The 21,068-nt window shown below is 38.0% G+C and overlaps 1 protein-coding gene across 1 annotated transcript in view; it reads left to right on the plus strand.

The window, feature by feature from the left end:
* LOC129353435 (phospholipid phosphatase-related protein type 5-like) overlaps nt 1-16,220 on the plus strand; it is a 60,015-nt gene extending 43,795 nt beyond the window's left edge. The window contains exons 4-6 of the mRNA XM_055022776.1: nt 2,347-2,523; nt 5,170-5,304; nt 11,437-16,220. Of these exons, the coding sequence (XP_054878751.1) occupies nt 2,347-2,523; nt 5,170-5,304; nt 11,437-11,466 (342 nt within the window). The 3' untranslated portion in view covers nt 11,467-16,220. The remainder of the gene's footprint in view (nt 1-2,346; nt 2,524-5,169; nt 5,305-11,436) is intronic.
* The last annotated feature ends 4,848 nt before the right edge of the window (nt 16,221-21,068 follow it).

The following is a 21,068-nucleotide window of genomic DNA, read 5'->3' on the forward strand; positions in this document are numbered from 1 at the left end:
ATCATCTGCATTCGTTGCCAGTGTGGAAGGATTGCCTGAATGTTCGCTCTGCAGCGACAAGTTGTCAAATAACTAAAAGAGTACTGTACTTTCCGGAGCGCACCTTAATAAAAGCCGAAACTACGAATTTACATAAATAAGGGATACAGTAATTTTCATCAATATACATTTAGAATGACACTTAGCGATATTATTTTGTGTTGTTGCTCGGGTCGGGTTGCTCATGGCTGCTTTGTGTTACTGTTGCTCTGATTTGCTTGGTATTTGCACAGAAATTGAACTTAAACTCTTAATTTTATATACTTTACGTTTTCAAAAGGCTGCCGTTTTATTACACTCCGTTTGTAGTTTTTTTGATCACACACTTAACGGTGATTATTTACAAAGAGCGATCGTCGTTATGCAAACTGCATTTGGGGGCAGATTTTCCGTGTTCCAAAAAGGGAAAAAATGTCACTTTCCCTGTCGCTCTTCATAATAAAAATGATATCAAGAATCTGATTTCTTTATTGCGTTTCTTTAATTTTGTAAATGCATTCATATTGTAACAGAAGGTAAACTTAAAGCACCGTCGTACAACAGAAGAGTCACGTGATGCAGGGAAAATAAACATTTAATCATGAATACTAATTATGTATACACTTTGTCATTTTGATAATACGCTAATGTAAACACCTAGAGCCTGTTTTGTCTTCATTATAAGCCTTATATAAGGCTTTTACTTTTTTCCGGCTCCAAACAGATTTGTTTTTTTGGCTCCAATATGGCTCTTTCAACATGTTGGGTTACCGACCTCTGTCTTAACCTGTAGTTATGGTTAGTATCATCAAGGTGTGGCAGACTGAACTCTGGCTCTGACTAAGACTAGGTTGCCAGGCTGTCAGTCAAAACCTTGAAAGATGTGTTCCTTTTTGAGCTGGTTGTAAGCATAGTGATGTAATTATCTATTATTTATGTTTTCATTCAGGCATTTTGGAAAAAAAAAATACTAATTTGTATGCTTTTGAAAAATATGGAAGCGTTTAACGAGGAGATATAAAGTGGGTCACTAGATTGCTTTAGGAAACATGGACTGTTACCATGACAGCTGCGTTCTAGATTATGATTTGTTTGTAACAAATTCAGTAATAATGCAAAGATCAATATAACCTATGATTGGTGTATATTGAGGAATGCTAAATAAATGTTAGCATTACTGAAAAGTAATATAAGCAATGCGGTTCAATATACCACACATTATATAGATTAATTCCACTCAGACTGACAAGCCTGTATCTAATAATTATGCTGATTTTTTATTTACAGCTGATGAAATTCCGTCTGTCTGCCAATCAATCTGAATAAAAATAGTGGGATGAAAAGGTTAGGAAAGAGAAAATAGAGATGATTTAAATGGGCCTTGAAGGACATTTTGTGCTCAAATGAAGAATTATAAACTATGTCCTTAGAAGATATCAGCTGCTTCAATACAAGAAATTAGTAATTAGACCCAAAAACACGCCATATGTGTCTCCCTGCCTCATTTTCTCTCTGGAGTTCAACCTACTGGCACTAAATCAAGGCCAGACTTGTTATTAACATGCATGTGTGCCATAGTTTCACAGTTTTGTTCAAGAAAAAGCTCTACTGATGAATCTGCCTCAGTGATGACAGAGGGCTTTGAGACCTGGAAGTGTGTAAAACATCTAACAACTGCACAGTTGTTAGATGCAGCAGCTGTAATAAATATGATTCAGCTGTAATAAATACATCATGTTGTATGGTTCAGCTGTAATAAATACAAGTTGGTCTGGATGTTTTATATTTTCTTCTCTGTGTGAGTTTTTATTCAATTCTTTAGAATGTTGCCTCCTTAGTTTAATTTTTCTTCTTGAATTTATGTCCTAAATAAAGAGCTGAAGTCAGTTTTACAGATTTCAGCTCTCTTTTCACCTTTTAATTTTAGGTCCTTTATCAGTTTTTTCTCTGCTTCTGGTCTGGTGATAAGTGATAACTGTTTCCTGGTGAGAGTGGGGGGCAGAGCTTTGCTTTAGCTGCAACAAACTATTCCCATTAACATTTCACATATAACAGTCATGTTTATGGATCACACCAAAAATCCTCAACCGTATCCATGTCACTAAAACAATAAAACCTACATTTCCACCTGACCAGTAGCACCTTGAGCTGACACAGCCACAACTTCACAGCGGCCCATCCCTCTAACTGCCTAACCAGAATCTAACTTTTCTCCCCAGAGCCTCCGGATGTTGAATTGGTGATTTTTATGCACTAACAGCCGAGATAAAAAACTGAATAAACTGAATAAGGCTGTCATCTCACCCAGTCATGTGTTTCTCCTGGTAGATGTATGTGACCTGCACGGTCCAGGCCAAGGGGACACACCTGGCCAAGCCCGTCATGTCTCTGGGGTTCATGTGTCTCGCCTTCCTCACTGGTCTGAACCGTGTGGCGGAATACCGCAACCACTGGTCGGATGTCATCGCAGGTTTTATCATTGGCATGGCGATCGCCACCTTCCTGGTGAGAATCACACATTTTTGTCACTATGGAAACATTTCTGTTTAGGAGAAGCTAAGTCCTGTTCTGGCACCATTTGAACATTTTAACCTTCACGCTGTTGTTTTAGAAATATGACACAGTAATTCATTGTTCCAGGATACAGAACTACAGACATTCTGTTGAGTTCCTGTATTCCCAGCAGAAAAAAAAACTGTCCTCATTTTCCTGACAGTAGGTTGGGCAGGGGGAACCATCCATTGCCTCCACACAACACCACAACTCGCGATGTTGTAATGTTTTAATTAGAGGACCAGAATACGAGTTGTGAGGAGTTGGGACTGTGGTTCAGCTTTGTCAATATTCATATTCTAATCATCAGTATTTCTCAGTTCTGGTCCTCATAGAGGGCTGCACAGTCCTCTATGACGTAAGCACTGTTGCCTTGTAGCAAGAAGGTTCGATTCCCAGCCCGGGGTCTCTCTCTCTGTACATGCGTGAATTCTCTACGAGTCTCCTCCCACAGTCCAAAAACATGACTGTTAGGTTAAGTGGACTCTCTAAATTTTCCCTAGGTGTGTGTGCATGGTTGTTTGTCCTGTCTCTGTGTTGCCCTGCAACAGACTGGCGACCTGTTCAGCTAACGTTCTCGCCCGGAACGTTAGCTGGAGATAGGCATCAGCATCTCCAGATCCCACTAGGGACAAGAGTGTAAAGAAAATTGATGGATACTCATAGACCTTTCCTTTCCGTCACACTAATTCAAGTCAGAATTAGTGGTTGATAAACAGGTTTCTGCATGGCTGTAGAGGAGCTCATGCAATCATTTGAATTAGCTGATCTGGACCAGAGAGACATCTCAGACATGTCAAATACTTTTTGTAGTGTTGTGAAAAAGGACTCCCCCTGTCATTGATATATGTTAAAAAGGATTTCATTAGAGGGATTATTCATAATCCTTAACAATATCTTTGATAGTTTTATTCTTGATATCAGACAAAATTACCTCTCTTTGGACTGCCACCTAATTGTGGTGGAGGAGTTTGATTGCCTTAATGATCATTGGAGCTATGCTGTCTGGAGCTTTATGCCCCTAGTAGGGTCACCCAAGGCAGACAGGTCCTAGGGGAGGGACCAAACAAAGCGCAACCTGAATACCTATGATAAATGAAAACTTTGGAGGTGTTCCCTTGCCCAGACGTGAGTCACCGGTCCTCACTCTGGAGCCAGGTCTGGAGGAGGGCATGATAATGAGCACCTACTGACCAGGCCTTCACCCATGGAGCCCAGCTGGGCTCAGCCCAGGTACCCTCTCCCATGGGCCCATCACCTATGAGAGGGGCCAAGCGGGTTAGGTGCAATGTGTGATGGGTGGCGGCTGAGTGAGGGGGCCCTGACGGTCTGATCCTCGGTTGCAGAAGCTGGCTCTAGAAACGTGGAATTTCACCTTTCTGGTGGGGAAGAAGCCGGAGCTAGTGTGTGAGGTTGAAGAGTTGCAGCTAGAAGAGGTTCTCAACTCGACGCATGGCTCTGGTTCTGGAACCAGTCTCCTTGAGAGGGGCTGGATATACTTCCGCTCTAGAGTTGCCCACGGTGAGAGGCATTGGGCATGAGTGGGCCCAATGCCTCTCCATCTGAGTCCATGGTCTTGAGCCGGAAAAGGGTAGAGTGCCTTCTCCGGGTTGTCCTATTCAAAATGACAGGCGGATTGGTGTTGTGTCTGCTATGAAGCGGGCGCTGTACCGGTCTGTTGTGGTGAAGAGAGAGCTGAGTCAAAAAGTAAAGCTCTTGGTTTACTGGGCGATCTACGTTCCCACCCTCATGGTGCTCATGGTCATGAGATCATGGATACAAGTGGCCAAAATGCATTTTCTTTGTATGGTGTCTGGGCTCTCCCTTAGAGATAGGGTGAGAAGCTCGGTCTTCCGGGAGGGACTCAGAGTGGAGCCACTGCTCCTTCATGTCGAGAGGAGCCAGTTGAGGTGGCTCGGGCATCTGGTCAGGATGCTTCTTGTACACCTACCTGGTGAGGTAGGTACTTCCTACTGGGAGGAGGCCCAGAGGAAGACCCAGGACAGGCTGGAAGGACTATGTTTCTCGGCTGGCCTTAGAGCGCTTTCTGCCAGAAGAGCTGGCAGAAGTGACTGGGGAGTGGGAAGTCTTGGCCTCCCTTTTGAAGCTACTACCTCCGTAACCCAACACCTGGTAAAGCAAAAGAAAATGGATGGATAGATTTATCAGACAAAATTATGCTGAATAAATATAAAAAAGTAAACATAAATACTTTAATGATCACAAAAGAAAATGAAATCTTGTTGCATGTTATAATCCAGTTGTCTTCAGAGACCTTTTGTTGATATGGCTGTGGGCAGGAAGGGTCTGTATTACAGCAACTCGGAAAAAGCCCTGACTGAAGATACTGTTTTTCTATGACATATGTCATCCATAGAACATAACCTTTCCTGCTACTCTGTGGTGTAGCTAAGTGAAACATCTGAATCAGCAGCTACTCAACCAAGTGGAAATTGTAGCTTGGCCAGTTTTTCCATAGCCCTGGAGAAGCTCCACTCCTTACCGCAGTGGCACCCAGAGGATGCAGCTGGCACAGAGCACCCTTTGCTTTTCTGCTGTGTGTTTCTGGTAACCATTGTACCATTGCTGTTTCTGTAGGTGGTATGTGTTGTTCATAACTTCAAAGGCAAGCTGCTGCTGAATGGGGACTCTCCTGCTGAGCCGCAGCACAACACGGCCATGCTGAACATAGGCCACTTGGACAGTCCTCTGGAGAAGTACATCGCTTCCCAGGTTGGTGAGCACTTCACACATCAGGTTTGGCAGAATTTAACTTCCACTTTCATCCTATATGGAGATCTGTAAGGAGATCTAGACACTTCTTTATTTAAATGTTTAAATTAATTAGCGAAACATGAAGCACATGTGAACACAATATGCAGAGATTATTTTCTCATTTGGGGAACATGTGGATTTTTTTCTTTGTGATGCCTCAAATGCACATTGCTACTGCAGGAGACAGATGATGAAGATGAGGAATCTTGCTATATTAAGGAGTGCCTCCATGTTTTCCTGCGCTGGCTTCGGAGTCTCAGCTGGTTTCAGCACCTCAGAAATAAAAGGCAAAACAGCTGTGATTTGGTTTGGAAGATGATCTCTGGACAAATCTGCTTCGTCCTCTTTCCTACTCTCTGTTTTCTTCTGCTGCTTGGTTACCCCCATTAACCAGCCACCAGAAGTTAGTTTAGCTTTAGTGGTTGCTTGATCAGCTACTGAAGATAAACCAACTTTAAATTCTTTCAATCTCACTGAAGCGTTGAACTATGATCTGTATTGAACTCTGATACCCTAAAAAAAACTAAGTTTCTGTAGCCAAATTCTGTAGCCATCTTACTTGAAACTACCATTGGAACAGTTTATAACATTTTCAATGTGAATATTCACTGAGAAATCACAGTCCTCCTACTAAATCAATGACAAATGATTTTATCATTTTCCAATTCAGTTTATAATTCTGGTTTTTCAGAGTTTTGATACAGGCTACATGGGGCATCTGATTGATTCTCTGTTCCGTAGCATCATATCTTAATATTTTAATGATTGCCCTTATGATTCATGCTGCCCCTGCTTCCACAAATTTCTTCGATAACTTTCTGACCACCAACAGGAGGCATGATTAATGTAGTGAATCCGATTAAAAACATGCAACTGGAGAAGAAAACCTCCGTCTTTGCTTCCACTTTTTGAAAAATTTACTGACTGAGCAGACTAATAAAGCTTGGTTGTGTTGTATTTGATCAGACTCTGGTCTACTATATGATCCCAGCAGAAAAACAGTTTACAAACAGTTTGGAAATCAAATTTTTGTACCTCTAGAGATTACTTTAAAAGCAACTCTCACACAGAAAAATCTAGAAATCCAGAGAATCTACTGGATATGAAAGTAGGAAATCTTAGAAGATGACTTGTCCAGGAAACAATGTTAAGCAAAACTATAAGTGACATGCTGTACCTTTTTATTAACAGACGTCTTTTCTTTGGTTATATGTTAAGGAAATAAATAAATCTGACCTGAGGTGAAACACTGAGTCAATCAAGAAGAAATCAAAATGCATTTTGATTCTTATTTTATTAAGAAATTAAGCAAAGACAATGAACAAAGACTCCCCTGGCTAATCCAGGAAAGTAGGAAAAGATGAAAATACATCGCTTTTAATATTTAAAAAAAAAAAAAACATACCAATCCTGGGATCCCACCGGTTTCAGTTTAACTCACAGCTCTGGTATTTGCACCTACAGACTGTGACCCTGAAAGTTTCAATCCCAGTTCAGAAATACCCTTTATTATATGTTTCCAGCAAGCTGCCTCCAACAAAGGGTGCTTTATAGATAAAATTGATTGATTGCTCGATTGATTTAAATAAAACAAAGTTTTGTCGTAATTTACATGCTGCATTTACAGCGGTTAACCAGTTTAATTGACCTACATAAGGTATATAAGTTGGAAGAAAGGTAAAAAGTCGGTAACAAGCTGGTTAAAAAACACATTTTTCAAACCAGATATTTCTTCTGTGCAAAGTTGAATCAGATGAAGGAACTAAGCATCAGGAACCGTTCCCATTTTACTTTGACACATTGCAACTAGTGCAGTGTTTTGAATGTCATAAGATTCACTTCATTTTATTTCCATAACAATCTGAGTCGTGTGTGTTTTCCCCTGAGTTCCACACCAAACATAAAGAGAAAATGTCCTATAGTGAGAACCTGCTGAGGTTTACATGTAAATGTGTCTGTAAGGAACCAGAAACTCAGCAGGCGTAGATAAAAGAACAGGGTTAATGAGATGCTTCATTGTACATGAATAGAGGAAGAAAATCTTTCAAAAACATGAGTGTTTCCTGTAAAAACTAACATAGACTAGAATCAGAGGCAGATTCATCCAATCTGAGCACAGTCTGATCAAAACAAACACAAGAGCCCACATTTACTGTCAGACTAAACCTTATTCATTATTACACATCTTTGGTCTGTGGCCCAGCGGGACTTTTCCTGATTTAGAAAATATATTTCTAAGTGATTTAAAAGTAAAATAATTTCACAACCTATTTATCACTTGTATTGATAGAAAGACCTGTGATCTAACTAAACTCAGATCACTCAAAAATAAATGTTTAATTTTTCATCTGTAGCTAATCTACTATTTATTGATGTCCATTAAACAGTTTGAAATGTTAGTTTTCATGTACAAAGTTCCAATTCACAGGTCATCTAAATATAAACAAGGTTCAAGAACTATATTTTGCCATATAGAGTGATACTAAATATCAAACCACATTATCAAAAAGCAAATTTTTTAAGTTATTAACTTTAGCAATATCTGTAGTTTCTGGGCATGTTGGATAATGGATGGATGGTTACAACTGTCAGGTCAGATTTGCTCTCTTGGTTTTTCTACTGATTCCTTGAACCTTAGTGATCTACTCATCATCTTTAAGTTTCTAGATGTACTTAGAGGATCTTTGGATTTACAGCTAACTTTTCTCTTCTTGTTTTTTACTCCAAAGGAAAATTTAACTGCAGAATGTGTTCTCAGTGGCTTGACAAAAAGCAGAACATTTCATGCTTACCTCGGCTAGGATGGGCTTGGAGGAAAATTGCATGATCTAAAAATATCAGAGCCTAAAATGACTGAGAGCTAAACAGGCCACAGTGAACAAAATGCCACAGCATGAGGAACCTTTACCTCATCCAGTATGAACAAGTTAAACCAGGGAACTCAAATATAAATCCTGAAGGTCATGAAGACACTTTTCAAACAGACAGAGGTCCATGTATTATGAATGGTCAACCCACAAATTTCTTTCTACACAAAACGAACACATGGAGATAAAATCAAATTTTAAACTCTCATAAATTTACATCCTTAAACAAGAAAATCCTTCAAAAAATAAAAACAAATGTGACGAGGGGGTTTAAAAAACACTTTAAAAATAAATATGAAAGGGCAAAAAAAGTAGATGGGCCATGGAATGCAATCCTAGGATGTCATGATTGGTGAGTGATGGTTGGACTCAAATTCAGAACAGCAGAGGCGTGGAGCAAGCGAAGACATTCATTGAACATAAAGAACAACACTTACAAAGATCACAGGGAGCCAGGGCAGAATACAAACCTTGACATGAGGAGAACACAATGTCAAGTGGGGAAGGCATGCTGTTAGCTGGCATCCACAAGGCAACCAATCCAGGAGCACCACTCATTTTTTTGCTTTAGCCGAAAGAGTGCATCAAAGAAAGACTGACACCCGTTACAAGAGAACTTGCAAAGTGTGTGAGGAACACACTGAGTGCCTCACTGTTGTCGTTTTCCACACTAAACCAGATAATTGCTTTTTGCTGCTCTGGGTTCTTAAGAAAAGCTACTGAATGTTGCCTGTGCTTGTGTGCAGAACAGTTGTTCAGATTATTATTCTTAGGCTGTCTGATTGTGTTCTGGAAGGGTTGTCAAGTAGGGCTTCTGTTGTCCTGCTGAGGGCTTTTAATCTGCAACAATGATTTACCTTAAGGGTATTGTTTGAGAGGAGTGGCTTCTCAGTGATTGTTCCTGGATTTCTCCTATGTGCACAAAGTGGTTTAAAAATATCCTTGGTTCAAGAGGACCTTGGGCCTGAGGTCCATGACCAGGTTGGTAGCTGCTGCTGCTTATCAGACATTCAGGGTTATGATCTTCAGAGGAAGAGCATGGCGGAACTTTCAGTGAATCACCAGATAATGAGATGAATCTGCTGGAAATGGCTACTGAAGAAACCAAGTACACCCGGACTGGTGAGGGTTAATTGGGAATCTCTGTCCTGAATGTGTCCTGAAGCTACAGAGAGAAACTATAAGCTCAAGGAGAAATTATTTACTTTCCAGAAGGAGATTAAGAATGTAGTGTCAGAATGAGCCCTATCCAAGACCTCCACCGAAGGTAAATGGGTTCTGCCATATTTCCAGCCCTTGGTGGACACCATTGTTGAAGGAAGCTGAAGAAGAAGGCCTCCAGGGATTGTTGCTCCCAGAGACTTTGAAAGGAGACAGATACCGAGTGGTCAGAAGAACTATGACTTTGTGGTTGGGCTAACCTCAGGTCAGAGAGGATTTTTGAGGTTAGAGTGAAAAACTTTTATTTGACAATTTACAGGAGATGGGTCTCAGTTGCGGAGCTAGACTTTTTTTCAAGGGGTGGTTAAAGGGTGAGCAAGGCTTTATCAGAGGGGTCCATATACAAATGGACTGTTCCATGGAACAAAAGGAAAAAAAAATATTTGTTTCCTATCGTTCAAAATTAATTAATATAACTAGTTAGGTTATAATTCAAAGCTTTCATATGGCATAGCCTACTTACATTTCAGTCATTATAAAACTTAATGGTTTTTCACATATTCTTACCACACATTTCAAGCAAGAGCTGGGAGATAAAAAACGTTACAGGGCAGCATGTCACTAAAACATATGTTAAAAGAATCTGTCTAAAACACGATTTATCATCACTAGCATGGCTAATATAATAAACGAGGCACTACGCAGAGGTACACAACCATTTTTTTTTCTTTTTAGAAATGTATGACAAGTGCCGCCTCTCATTAGGAAGGTAACAGTGGTTTCCGCTGAGCGGTAAAATGTTGTAAATACCTGCAAAACTCCTGGTGTACTCTAAAGCCGCGGATGTGTTTTGGATCAAACAGGACCCACATGTCACTTTCAATGGCATCGGGCTGCCTTTAGGGACAGTCGGAAATTACAGTTTTCCTGGCAAATCTTTGCCGATCTCATAAGTATTATATTTTAAAATGACCATTTCCAGTGGGTTGGCAGTAAGGGTGGCAAGTGCCACCCCGGCCACCTCTCTGGCTCCGCCACTGCTGGGTCTCATTCCAGGTTGTGCTTGCTTTGATGGATGAGCTGAGACTATAGTCAGGTAGAAGAGGGAGTACTGAAAGACTTCTCAATCTGGACATTGAGAAGGTGGTCTGCTTGTTCAAGCAGACTCAAAAGGTTTTCCGCGGTTGAACCTGCTGAACCTTGTTGGATGTGTGTTGTAAGTTGCTTGTTTAGGTCAGGTGTCATTCTTTCAGCAGCGCAGTTCACAAGACATGTCGTCTCCAAGAGTTTTCATTTACCTGCAAAAACTGAATGTTTATATATATATATATATATATATTTTGGATAATCTTTGTTAATCATTTTTTTCTCAGAAGAGTTTATGCGGTGCTAGTGACTTGTATTTTTGACAGTAGGCAGACAGCAGGGAGCACGTCCCACGTTTGGAGGCCTCAGTCCTCGATACGGACATCGCGGGTTCGACTCCTGGTCCCGGTGACCTTTGCCGCTTGTCTTCCCCACTCTTCTCGCCCTCTTTCCTGTCTGGCTACTGTCAAAAATACGAGCCACTCGCCCCGTGAAAACTCTTTGGAGAAAAAAATGAAAAAATAAATAAATAAAAACATTGGAAATTCTCTCTCAGGACCCACACATTTCCTTCCTTTGCTCAGGCTCTACTGCCAAAAACTACGTTAGAGATGGTTAAAACTCTTTTCTGCTGCATGTCTGGCATGCCTTCAGATTGAAGTGTTTCTGTGCAATGACGTTGCTATCTTCAAATACATTTCTCGAGTTTGGAACCTGGTGAGCCATGGAAAGAATTTACTATTAAGGCTTTTTGAATAAAAATCTATTTGATCAACTTTGCAATTTTTTGACATTTTTCCCTCATATTGCTGTTTGGCATTGCATTCCTTCTCCCTCTGTATGTCAAAGTCTGGTGCTGAGGAGAACAGACTTCAGTGATAAATTATATTGAAAACAGAGTTTTCCTTCAAAAAACTGATTTAAAGGGTAACTCTTTCTTTCAAATATTGATTTTGCTCTTCTACCTGTTTTCTAGAATCACATCGCCTTCGCTGAGGTCACATGATGTGGAATCAGCTGTATGGCAGACCCATTGGACGTCCACACTCTTTACTGTCCAGTCTTATTAACCGAGTGCACCAGTAAACCATACTGTGTGTGCGTGTGTGTGTTTGTTGTTGTTATTCTATGTTGTCTCTATCAGGCTCCTATTGTCATCCAGTTTACTGAATTCAAAACGGGGCAAAAAAAGCTGAGTAGCAACTCAGTGAGACAGGCTGCTTCTGCTATCCTCCATCTATGCACTTATTCTGAGTTTTTATCAAACTCTTTCCTTCCAAATAAGTAATTTTAAAGCTGTTAATTCTAAAGGCTTCAACAACCAGAATAATTGAACATTTTTACATACAAGTAAAACAGTTTTGTTGCAATGTAGTCGTGTCATACAGAAGCACTCCCATTTTAAATTTTGAGAGTTTTATATGTTAAAAGGAAAAATAAAACATTTTTTTAAATGTGCAATATATGAGCTGGTAAAGACCATATCAGTTCTACTTTATGCCAAACTAATAGCTCAGGTTACACTTTCTGTTTGAGTTGGTGACATGACAGAAAAAAAAATATCTGAACAGCAAATTGACAAATGGGATTTTTACACTGGATGCAGATTCAGTACTTGGTAAACTTATTAAACTCAGACTTAAAAAAAGAACTCAAATATCTGTAAAAAGTTTGATGTCCAAAAATAATCCAAATTTAACAGAAGTTGTCCTCTAGTGTGAATGACTGATGTTAGAGAAAAGGTTTTACTTAAATATGATTAAACCTTTTCAGAAACATTTGTTCCTGAACAGCATTTTGATTACGCCAATTTTTCCTTTCATTTCATTTATCTAATCTCTGTAGAGTTGCACCATTCCAAAAAATTCCCTGTCTGCTTTTAGGCAATATGACCTAGCTTGTTTTGAATAGGTCTGTTTAGATTTTATAGTTATTTGTTTGTTTTCTGTAAAATCTGTCCTTAGAGGTGTTTTCTTGTTTTTTTTCTCCTTTCTTTTTGAGCCAAAAAAACAAACATCTGAGCTGTCCCAGTCAGCACTACCTGGAGCAACACCAGAATGTCCCGCCCCATGCCGCTGCTGTGAATCACTTACCTCAGTTTTATTAAGAACTTTAGAACCAGAACCAGAAAAATTTAGTTCAATCAAATCAAAGTCAGAAAGATGCATTGAAAACATTTGTGTGTATGAATGTGTACACTAAATGGTGGGACTGTACTGTAACAAAATTGTTGAAAACTTGATCAGCCGCACAATCATCTTGTCGTTCTTTCAGTTCATCCTGTTGTTTCAGTCAGGAACAGCACATCCAACAGGACAAAAGTATTCTGTTTCTCCAGTGAAAATATTCATGAGATTTGTCCTCCATGTATTTATGTTTTTTTGAGATCAGCATCTGCAGCATGCTCTACCAGATATTCTTCCTGGGGTCAAGAGAGAGGTTACATTTATGAAAAAAAATCATATTAGAGATGAAGTATTAAAATAACACATTCCATCTTCCCGCATTTTAAAGAAAGACACAAACATTAGTTTAAGTTAGGGGGATAATTTAGATTCAGGTCAGGTCTTCTGAATGCTGCCGTGTTGCTGTTCTCAGAGCTTCATTCCCTGCTGATCTTTCTGTTGTAGAAATTGTTTTTTTCCTCTAACAGCACTTAGAAACTATGATTTACAGTCAGGATTAGTTCAGAAATCAGGTCTGTCTGTGTGCACACTGCTGGACAATTAATTCAGCCTCTTTCTGTTTAATTTGTATATTCAACAATGTTTTTCCAGATGTAAAATGTAGAAAAGGACATTGAGTTCAAAATGAAAACAAGAGCGAAACAACTGATCCTTTTTTAATCTAAATCTATTATATCTAATATTATATATAATATTACATATTATATCTAATATATCCTAAAATATATTAGATATAACAATAAAAGGTTATCTGTGATCGGTTTCACAGTGATATTGATAATCATAATATTGATTTATGACGTGATATTGATTTATGACGTCACAAAACTCCTGAGCTTTTTCGGTTCTCTGTTTATGTTGATCATACACAGAGATCAACATGCAGGACAGTGCAGCTCAGATATCACAGCAGTGAGCCAGTGGAGCTTTACTTAAACTCTCTATGCTATTCAGATGCGTAGAGATGCAGGAAATTTGAATCTAAAATTGAAACTTTCAGCTGCTACATTTGGTTACTACTTGGGGGCATTCTCAGGTCAGCTGACTTTTTTATATATAAAAATAAACTATTCAGAATTACATATCAGTAACATACCCGATAATAATGGAGCAGAGCAATGTGAATTACTCACAACTGATCTAAATTCACCCACAATATTAAAAATGGAATCACGTTAAAAGCAACACACACTGTTTAAGAATTTCTCAGCCTTCATGTTTTATAAATCCCCCCTCACTGCTCAAATAACCTGGGCTGTATTAGGCTTGCTTTGGGTATTAGTGGTGGTACATTTCTATCAACAAAAATTAATAAAACTTTTTTTAAAATTAGAATTTGTTTTTAAAATATCCTGCCCATTTTTTGTTGTTGTTTTTTTTTTTTAGAATAGAACACGTGAATGACTTTGGAGTGGTTTTTATATAAAGACGATCCAATCTCCCAACGCTGTTCAGAGTTTGGACAGATTGCACGCTGCAGGCGGCAATCTGGATGTCGGCCGATTTTCTCCAATACTAGTTATGTTTACATTCAGTTTGTTTCAAGTGATTCAATTTCTGTAAGAGCAGAGTTCTGCTGTTTAAAGTCATATTTTAAAGGTACACTATGTAAAGTTGTTTTGTGAATTATTTCCACATATAAACTTTCTTTATGTGTGCAGATTTGAATCATTCCATTTATAGAAGGAATGTTCCAGATACAGCAATTGAATCAAACAGCAGAATTCCTGCTGACCGTTAAGAAAAACAAATCTTGTTTGCTAAGAATTTATGAAAAAGTAATTGTTCATAAGCAACACACTCAATAAGCAATTGCTCCTGCACACTATTCTGGAAATGGTTATGCTGCCATTTTAAAAGCATTTACCAGCTCTGTATAAATTGAAATTAAGGTGATATACAATCTTTACAAATTACAGATCAGTGCATATAAGGCAATCTTATTTTCTGATAAAACCTACATTCTTACAATGTGCAATAATTAATAAATAAGAAAGAAATCTTCACCATGGTATGACAAAATTTGTGTTTTGGACTGCTGTTACTGTGTGTTTGCTCTTTTCACAAAAGTTTTAAAAAGAACAAGATCAAACCATGAGTCTGGAATATATTATCAATAAACCAATGTTCTTTTTAGTTTTTATTGTCTTTAGTGAGACTGAATGTAACTTTCAACACCTAACATCACGACTTGGTGAAACAATGATGACTGTTTTTAATTGCCTCTTGACCTAATATATTAGCGATGGCAATCACCTTTGTTATGCTGGAAGTTTGACTTGTTCATACCTTAAAAACAGCAGATGTTTTGGTTTGGTTGATTGTTTTTGTCAGGAAGAAAACCTGTTGGGTTCAACTACAATGTCACATGGTGCAGGATGGCAGACTTAGAGGATAAAAACTGGTTTTCTTCATGTTTTGAAAGCTTGATGAAAAAACCTCAACAGTCCACATAAAATGAGATTTATTACACACAATATAGTATTTAAAACGACACAATATGTTTGCAATAAAAAAAGAAAACAATCGATCAATCAATTTGATGTTGATGTAGTGGTCCATAAGGCAAATTAACTTATGTAAATTTAATATGTTTTGTTTTATACTCTTTTTTTCTGTTGAATAAGTTATGTAATGTGTTAATTTGTGGAGGACATGATAAAAGAGACAATTATTCTCAGGACTTACAAACCAGTGATTGAAAGGAAACCCAACTATCCATCCAGCTGCTTCTCTGAGTCAAGACTGGATGCAGAGGTGGCTGGACAGACACAAGCAAACACTGGAGAAAAACTGTCAAATTTTACTTCTCTGTGTCATGTTTTCACTTCCATTCATCCTCTGTGTCATGTAGCAGTAGCAGTCTTTCATCACAGGACAGGAAGAGAGGGATGAAAAGCGATAACCCCCAATACACACACTCAGATCTCTATTTTTGTACAGATGACTAGCAGTTGTGGTTAGAGCGCAGGCAGCGCCATGCCAACAGCAGGAGCTATCACTGCTGATTATGTTGGAAACAAAAATCACACTCCATCACCTGACTCCATTAGTAAAGGTGATCAAACATAAAGTATATCCTAAAAATCAATAATGTTCTTGTACAATTCAAAGAAAAAAAGTGTAAAGATGTTTATGTTAATATATGTATATTACACATTACTGCTGTCTATTTTCCTAAGACTGTGCACTGTGTGACTGTTCCTTCTGGTGGAAACTATTATTGTTTTCCTTCATGTTGATCACACTCAGATATATTTCATACTTTGTTGTGTGAATATTGAGGGTCATGTTTAGTGAGAACTTTTCCTAAATGTTATTCTATTCCTCCTGCTTTGCTCGATCCATACTTTTTATTGACTTGGTTTCTACTATTTCCCACAATCCTCGGGCTGCATAAGATATATAATATCTAAAATATTTTGTCACAGGTGTGGCTGCTCCTTTGATGACATATTTAATTGTATTTTTCCATCTAATTTTCTTATTTCTCAGTGTTCAGTTTAAATTGTGACCTTTTACACTGCAGAAAAGTATCAATCAGAAACTTTCAATAAAAAAATATTTAAATCCTCCAAAACTTGTTCTGTGTGACTTTTTAAAGAAAACACTAACATATTATCATCTATATTTATATCTATACATGACATGTAACACAAATGCTAAATAGAAATTATTTCAATTCAGTCCAGTCAATTTATTTAGCATTAATTCAGGAAATCCAGACTGAGTTACATACAGTCAGTTCTAATTCGAAAGCAGTGCAGTCAAGTTCAATGCTAAAATGATAAAAATGTGTTGAAATAAAGAAGAGACTGTTGCACTGTGTAAGAGATCTGCCATCCAGCCCGTCTCCAGCTGTCACCATGTTTACTTTCTGGATGCTTCAGCAGTAAAAGTAACTATGATTCAGACTAAGTTAACTATGTTAGTTCAACAACCAGAATACTTTGGCACTGTACACTGCAAAACATTTGAAGGTGATTTAAATTGAAAATGAAAGTCCATCTTCTTGTTTGAAAATGCAATTTAAGTCAACAAGAAGGTTATATTGTTTTCACTCACAAATTAAAGTTCAAAATGTTGATTTAACAACAAAAGACAAGTTGTCTTTTTAAGTTAATTAATCTTTAATTTAATGCTGCAATTTAAACCAAATAATTATTTCACAATATGGAAAAAAAAACTTCCCTCACCTAGTTAAAGAGCACACGTTCGCTATGAGTTTTACTCACAATATGAAGTTGAAATAACTACATATTTTACTTTAGAACAATTTAAATTCTAGTTTCAAATTGCATGAACTAAATTTCTGATCTGATAACTTTTATTTAACATTCTGCTTAAAAACGTGTAAATAGAATATTATCCTCAAACTTTACAGACTGAGAATTGCATTTGCAGTATCACAGCAGTGATATGTTGCGAAACATGCTGTGAAGCACTTTGGGAAAAAATTCCCACTCCTGTCTTTTTTTATTTTCTTTTAGATTTTTTTTAAGTAATAACTTAAAAACTTTGAGTTTTTCACATTTATCAAGAGTTGAACTTTGAGGTTCAACTCTTGAATAAACTGAAATTAATAAAAGGTTTGACAAAATTAATTTAAAAATTAACAGCGTATTATTGTAAGTTTATCTTCCATCATCTCACACATTTAGGTTCAAAATCTAAAACCTGCTAAATTTATTTGACTAAAGGAGCAGAAGATAGTAGACACAAGTAATTGCGACTCAAATGTGTTTCACAACATCAATAAAATTATGGTCAGAATGCTTCAGGAGATCCTTCCTGCCCAACAACTCTGAGCATTTCTCCTCGGGACTAATAAGGTATTTTTGAATTTGAATATTGAATCTTTTATAAACTTTACATTTAAACCTTTGAGATCATCTACCTTTGATGGAGATTGGTCTTGTTGCAGAGTGAATAAGCAAACACTTCCTCAGGGTCTACTGGGTTGGATCCATAACCTGCCTTCAGTCTGGCATTGCTTGATCCTCATCATCACTCCATAATGCAATGAGAAAACATTCATGAACCAATGACTTAAGAGACCAGATACACTCCAGACCTAATTTCTGGAACAGATTATCACTTTTTTGATTAAATTTTCATAAATTAAAACAGGGCAATTATCAAACCCTAATAATTAATGATTCAGTCTCAAAGGAAAAGTCATATCAGAAACAAAGTTTCTGGTATATGTTAGTGAAAGAGGATGAATATATGAACGAATCAGAAACTCAGAAACCACTTCATGGAAGTTATTGTTTTATATTTTAACAAAGAGTTGTCACAAAGTATCAACAACATTCAGAAGTGGATTTGATCGTGTAACATATTTCATATAAAATACTTGGACGTTTGAAGCCCCCCCCAAAAAAACAGGGGATTTCACAGCATAAACCCATCAAATGACACATTGATGGGAAGCCCAAAACGTCCTCTAAAAAATGTATGAAGGATAAATAAAAAAAGGAAAAGATCAGACTGAACAAAATGTCCACTACAGGACACACTGTGTCGGTGTTCTGACATAAACAGAACATGTTGGGGCTCATGAAGAGCCCCAACATGTCATGCAATGCTCAAGTCATGCAAATTCAATTAAACTTTGAAATGATGCTGTTTCACTGCAAGCCATCTGAAATAAACAAAGAGGAAATTTTTGCTTTCATTTCTGATCTTTCTAAGCCACAGAACACAGCTTAAAACATCCTGTCATTTTTTTGCAGAAAGTGATGGCCTGCCCTGCTCTGTTTCTGACATTATGTGAAGCTTTCTGTGTGCATCCCACGCAGAAAGCCTCCAGGCTAACACAAAGTCAGTCTGATAGAACGCACGACATAATAGGACTTAATGACTGTGGCCCAGTCTGATGCTGGGCCATAGTTCATGTTATTTCCTCATTTTGGTTTAGCTTGCCTTCTCTGACCCTGGTTATAATGAATACTCTTCACGTTTCACTGCTGCTTCTGGAGTCTGTCCATTCAGAAGGACAAATGTAGGAAGATTCGAATAAACGTGACATTTATGAGGCAGACAGTCTTTCTGTTGGACTGGAGAACATTTAGTGGCTCATTCAGGGAGTGAACAGTCAAGAGTTTCTCCACTGCTAGAAATCTGAATAAGCAATAAAAATGCTTTGACTCTTTCAGGGAACACAAAAACACATTTAGTCAATTCAGAGCACGTCTTTGTTGACTGCATGTTGTCTTTCATAACTTAGTTTTTTTGTGTCTGTTTTTATGATGAACAGCACTTTGGACTGCCTTGTTACTGAAATGATTTGTACAAATAAACTTGATTGACTGCTGATTATGGACTAATCCTTTCAAAAGTGGCTTAGTGACTTTGCTGATTGCCTGATTAAAAGTTAATTTATTAGTTCCATCAGTTGTTCAGTCTGTCCCGAACCACTGGTGGACATTGTGATTGCGAGAAAAAATCTGTTTCATAGGTGAATCTCATCATTGTTCTGATAAATTATTCATGCTTCAGAGTTCGCCCAATGATGAAAAAGGGCACTGTAGATGTTAGCTTATGCTGAGATGGTTTCCACTGAATATCGATTTGTATGCTTGGTGTTTAAACTATTAAAACAACATTCACCACTGTGAATACCGGAGATATTCATTCCACTAGTAACATCTAGAATGTTGTCAAGTTGTTACGTAAGGACTTCAAACCAGCCTTAAACTTAGCAGGGATTTTTTTAGCCATGATGAGAGTTGTGGATAATCCTTCTGACTCAACAATTAACATGTTTACATCATATGAGAGAAAGATGGTGTTTTATGAAAATACATCTGTTTATTTTTTTGCAACTCTTGCAGACTTCATCTGATAAAAGAAAGTCAACATTTGCCTCATTAAAGGGATCCGACAACTGCCTCATTGTCATGGAATATGACGGCCTTATTGTCAGTCATATGTTTCTTTCAGCTTCTGCAGATGGCGCTTTCATTGTAATTGACAGAGCAATGGAAAAAGGCTGTAGAAGTGGGGAGTCACACTTCTAAACTTCCAATTCCCTATTTCCCATACCACCCAACTCCAACCAACTTTGCTTTTCTCCTTATTCTCTCTGAGTGATGAAAGCAGCACACCCGGTAAGAGGCTGGCAGTCTCAGGAGGCAGATTACTGACATGACAGCAAGTAATCAGTCTCCTATTCACCCTAACTCATGGGAGTGGCTATGGAGTGGAGGAACACAAGGCTACTGATAGCTGCAGGAAGGAGACTGAAACAAGATTCACATGCAATCAATGTAAAGATGATCACAGCTGCTACATTACTGTGGGACATATCATTGCCAGATACAAATAAATGTGATGTAAGAATTGTGTTAAACTCTGCAAGACCCCGTTCCTTGTTAAACAACAGATACCCTGGTCTTATCGTCATTTGTCCTGAATTTTATCGTCTAACACCTCTTAACATTTGAAATAGTATCAGATCTGCTGGTATTTTGGTATAAACAGCAGCTAGAAGCAGAAAAATACCTGACATTCTCAAAACTGGAATCTGAGTACTGTTATTCACCCACTGAGAAACGAACCCTCCCGCACAAATACAGTGAATCTAAGGGAGTAAATTATGAAAATATCATATAGATACAGAGCAGAAAAATAAAATTATTAAATATGGATTATTGAACATAAAATATCTCTGCTGATTTGCTGGTTAATGACTTGCTAGATGTGATAACTAACTGTGTTAGTAAAGTAATTACTAATAAGTCAGAACATAATCTTATGAGTCATAAGATTATGTTCAACATAATCCTTCTGGATTATGTTAAGTCAATTCCTAATTATTTAGAAGCAACAACTTTTCAGTCAGTCATTGTTCTGCTGCATGTGTGTACATGAGAGTTGTTAGTGTTTAACCCTCAGGGTCTGAAGGTGAAATATGTATCTTTTATAACAAATGTTTTGTAAAAATTTGTTAAAGGTGTCGCCACGCCGTCACAGTTTGATATGAGACAGATGATCTGTAGCCAGATCTATCTCCTGACTGAACTTCTGCTGCTGTCTGGAGAAATGCATTCCTCCTAACCAAAAACAACCAATCCCGAGCCAGGAGGAGGGGCTTAATGCTGTTCCTCCTCTTCATGTGCTCACTGCTGAATGTGCTAAAACTGGTTGCTGTAGAATCTGCTGATGGGAAAAGCTGTAGCGATAGAGGAGACCAAAGGGGTAAAGGGAGTAAGTAGCACCACAGGGGATTGTGATTGACAGCCTCCTATTTCCAGTAGGCAGCAGAGGAGCTCAACTTTTTCACAGATTATCTGTTTCAAAATGTTTTATTTTATTATTTTTTACATATAAAAGTTACATACTGCAGCTTTAACAGTGAGTTAACACTAAGGGTTAGTTTAGATCAGGACTTATCTTGGCCTACTTCCTGTTGTGA

Source organism: Poeciliopsis prolifica, unplaced genomic scaffold, assembly GCF_027474105.1.
Source record: "Poeciliopsis prolifica strain line A6 unplaced genomic scaffold, Auburn_PproV2 SCAFFOLD090, whole genome shotgun sequence".
Classification (NCBI taxonomy): domain Eukaryota; kingdom Metazoa; phylum Chordata; class Actinopteri; order Cyprinodontiformes; family Poeciliidae; genus Poeciliopsis; species Poeciliopsis prolifica.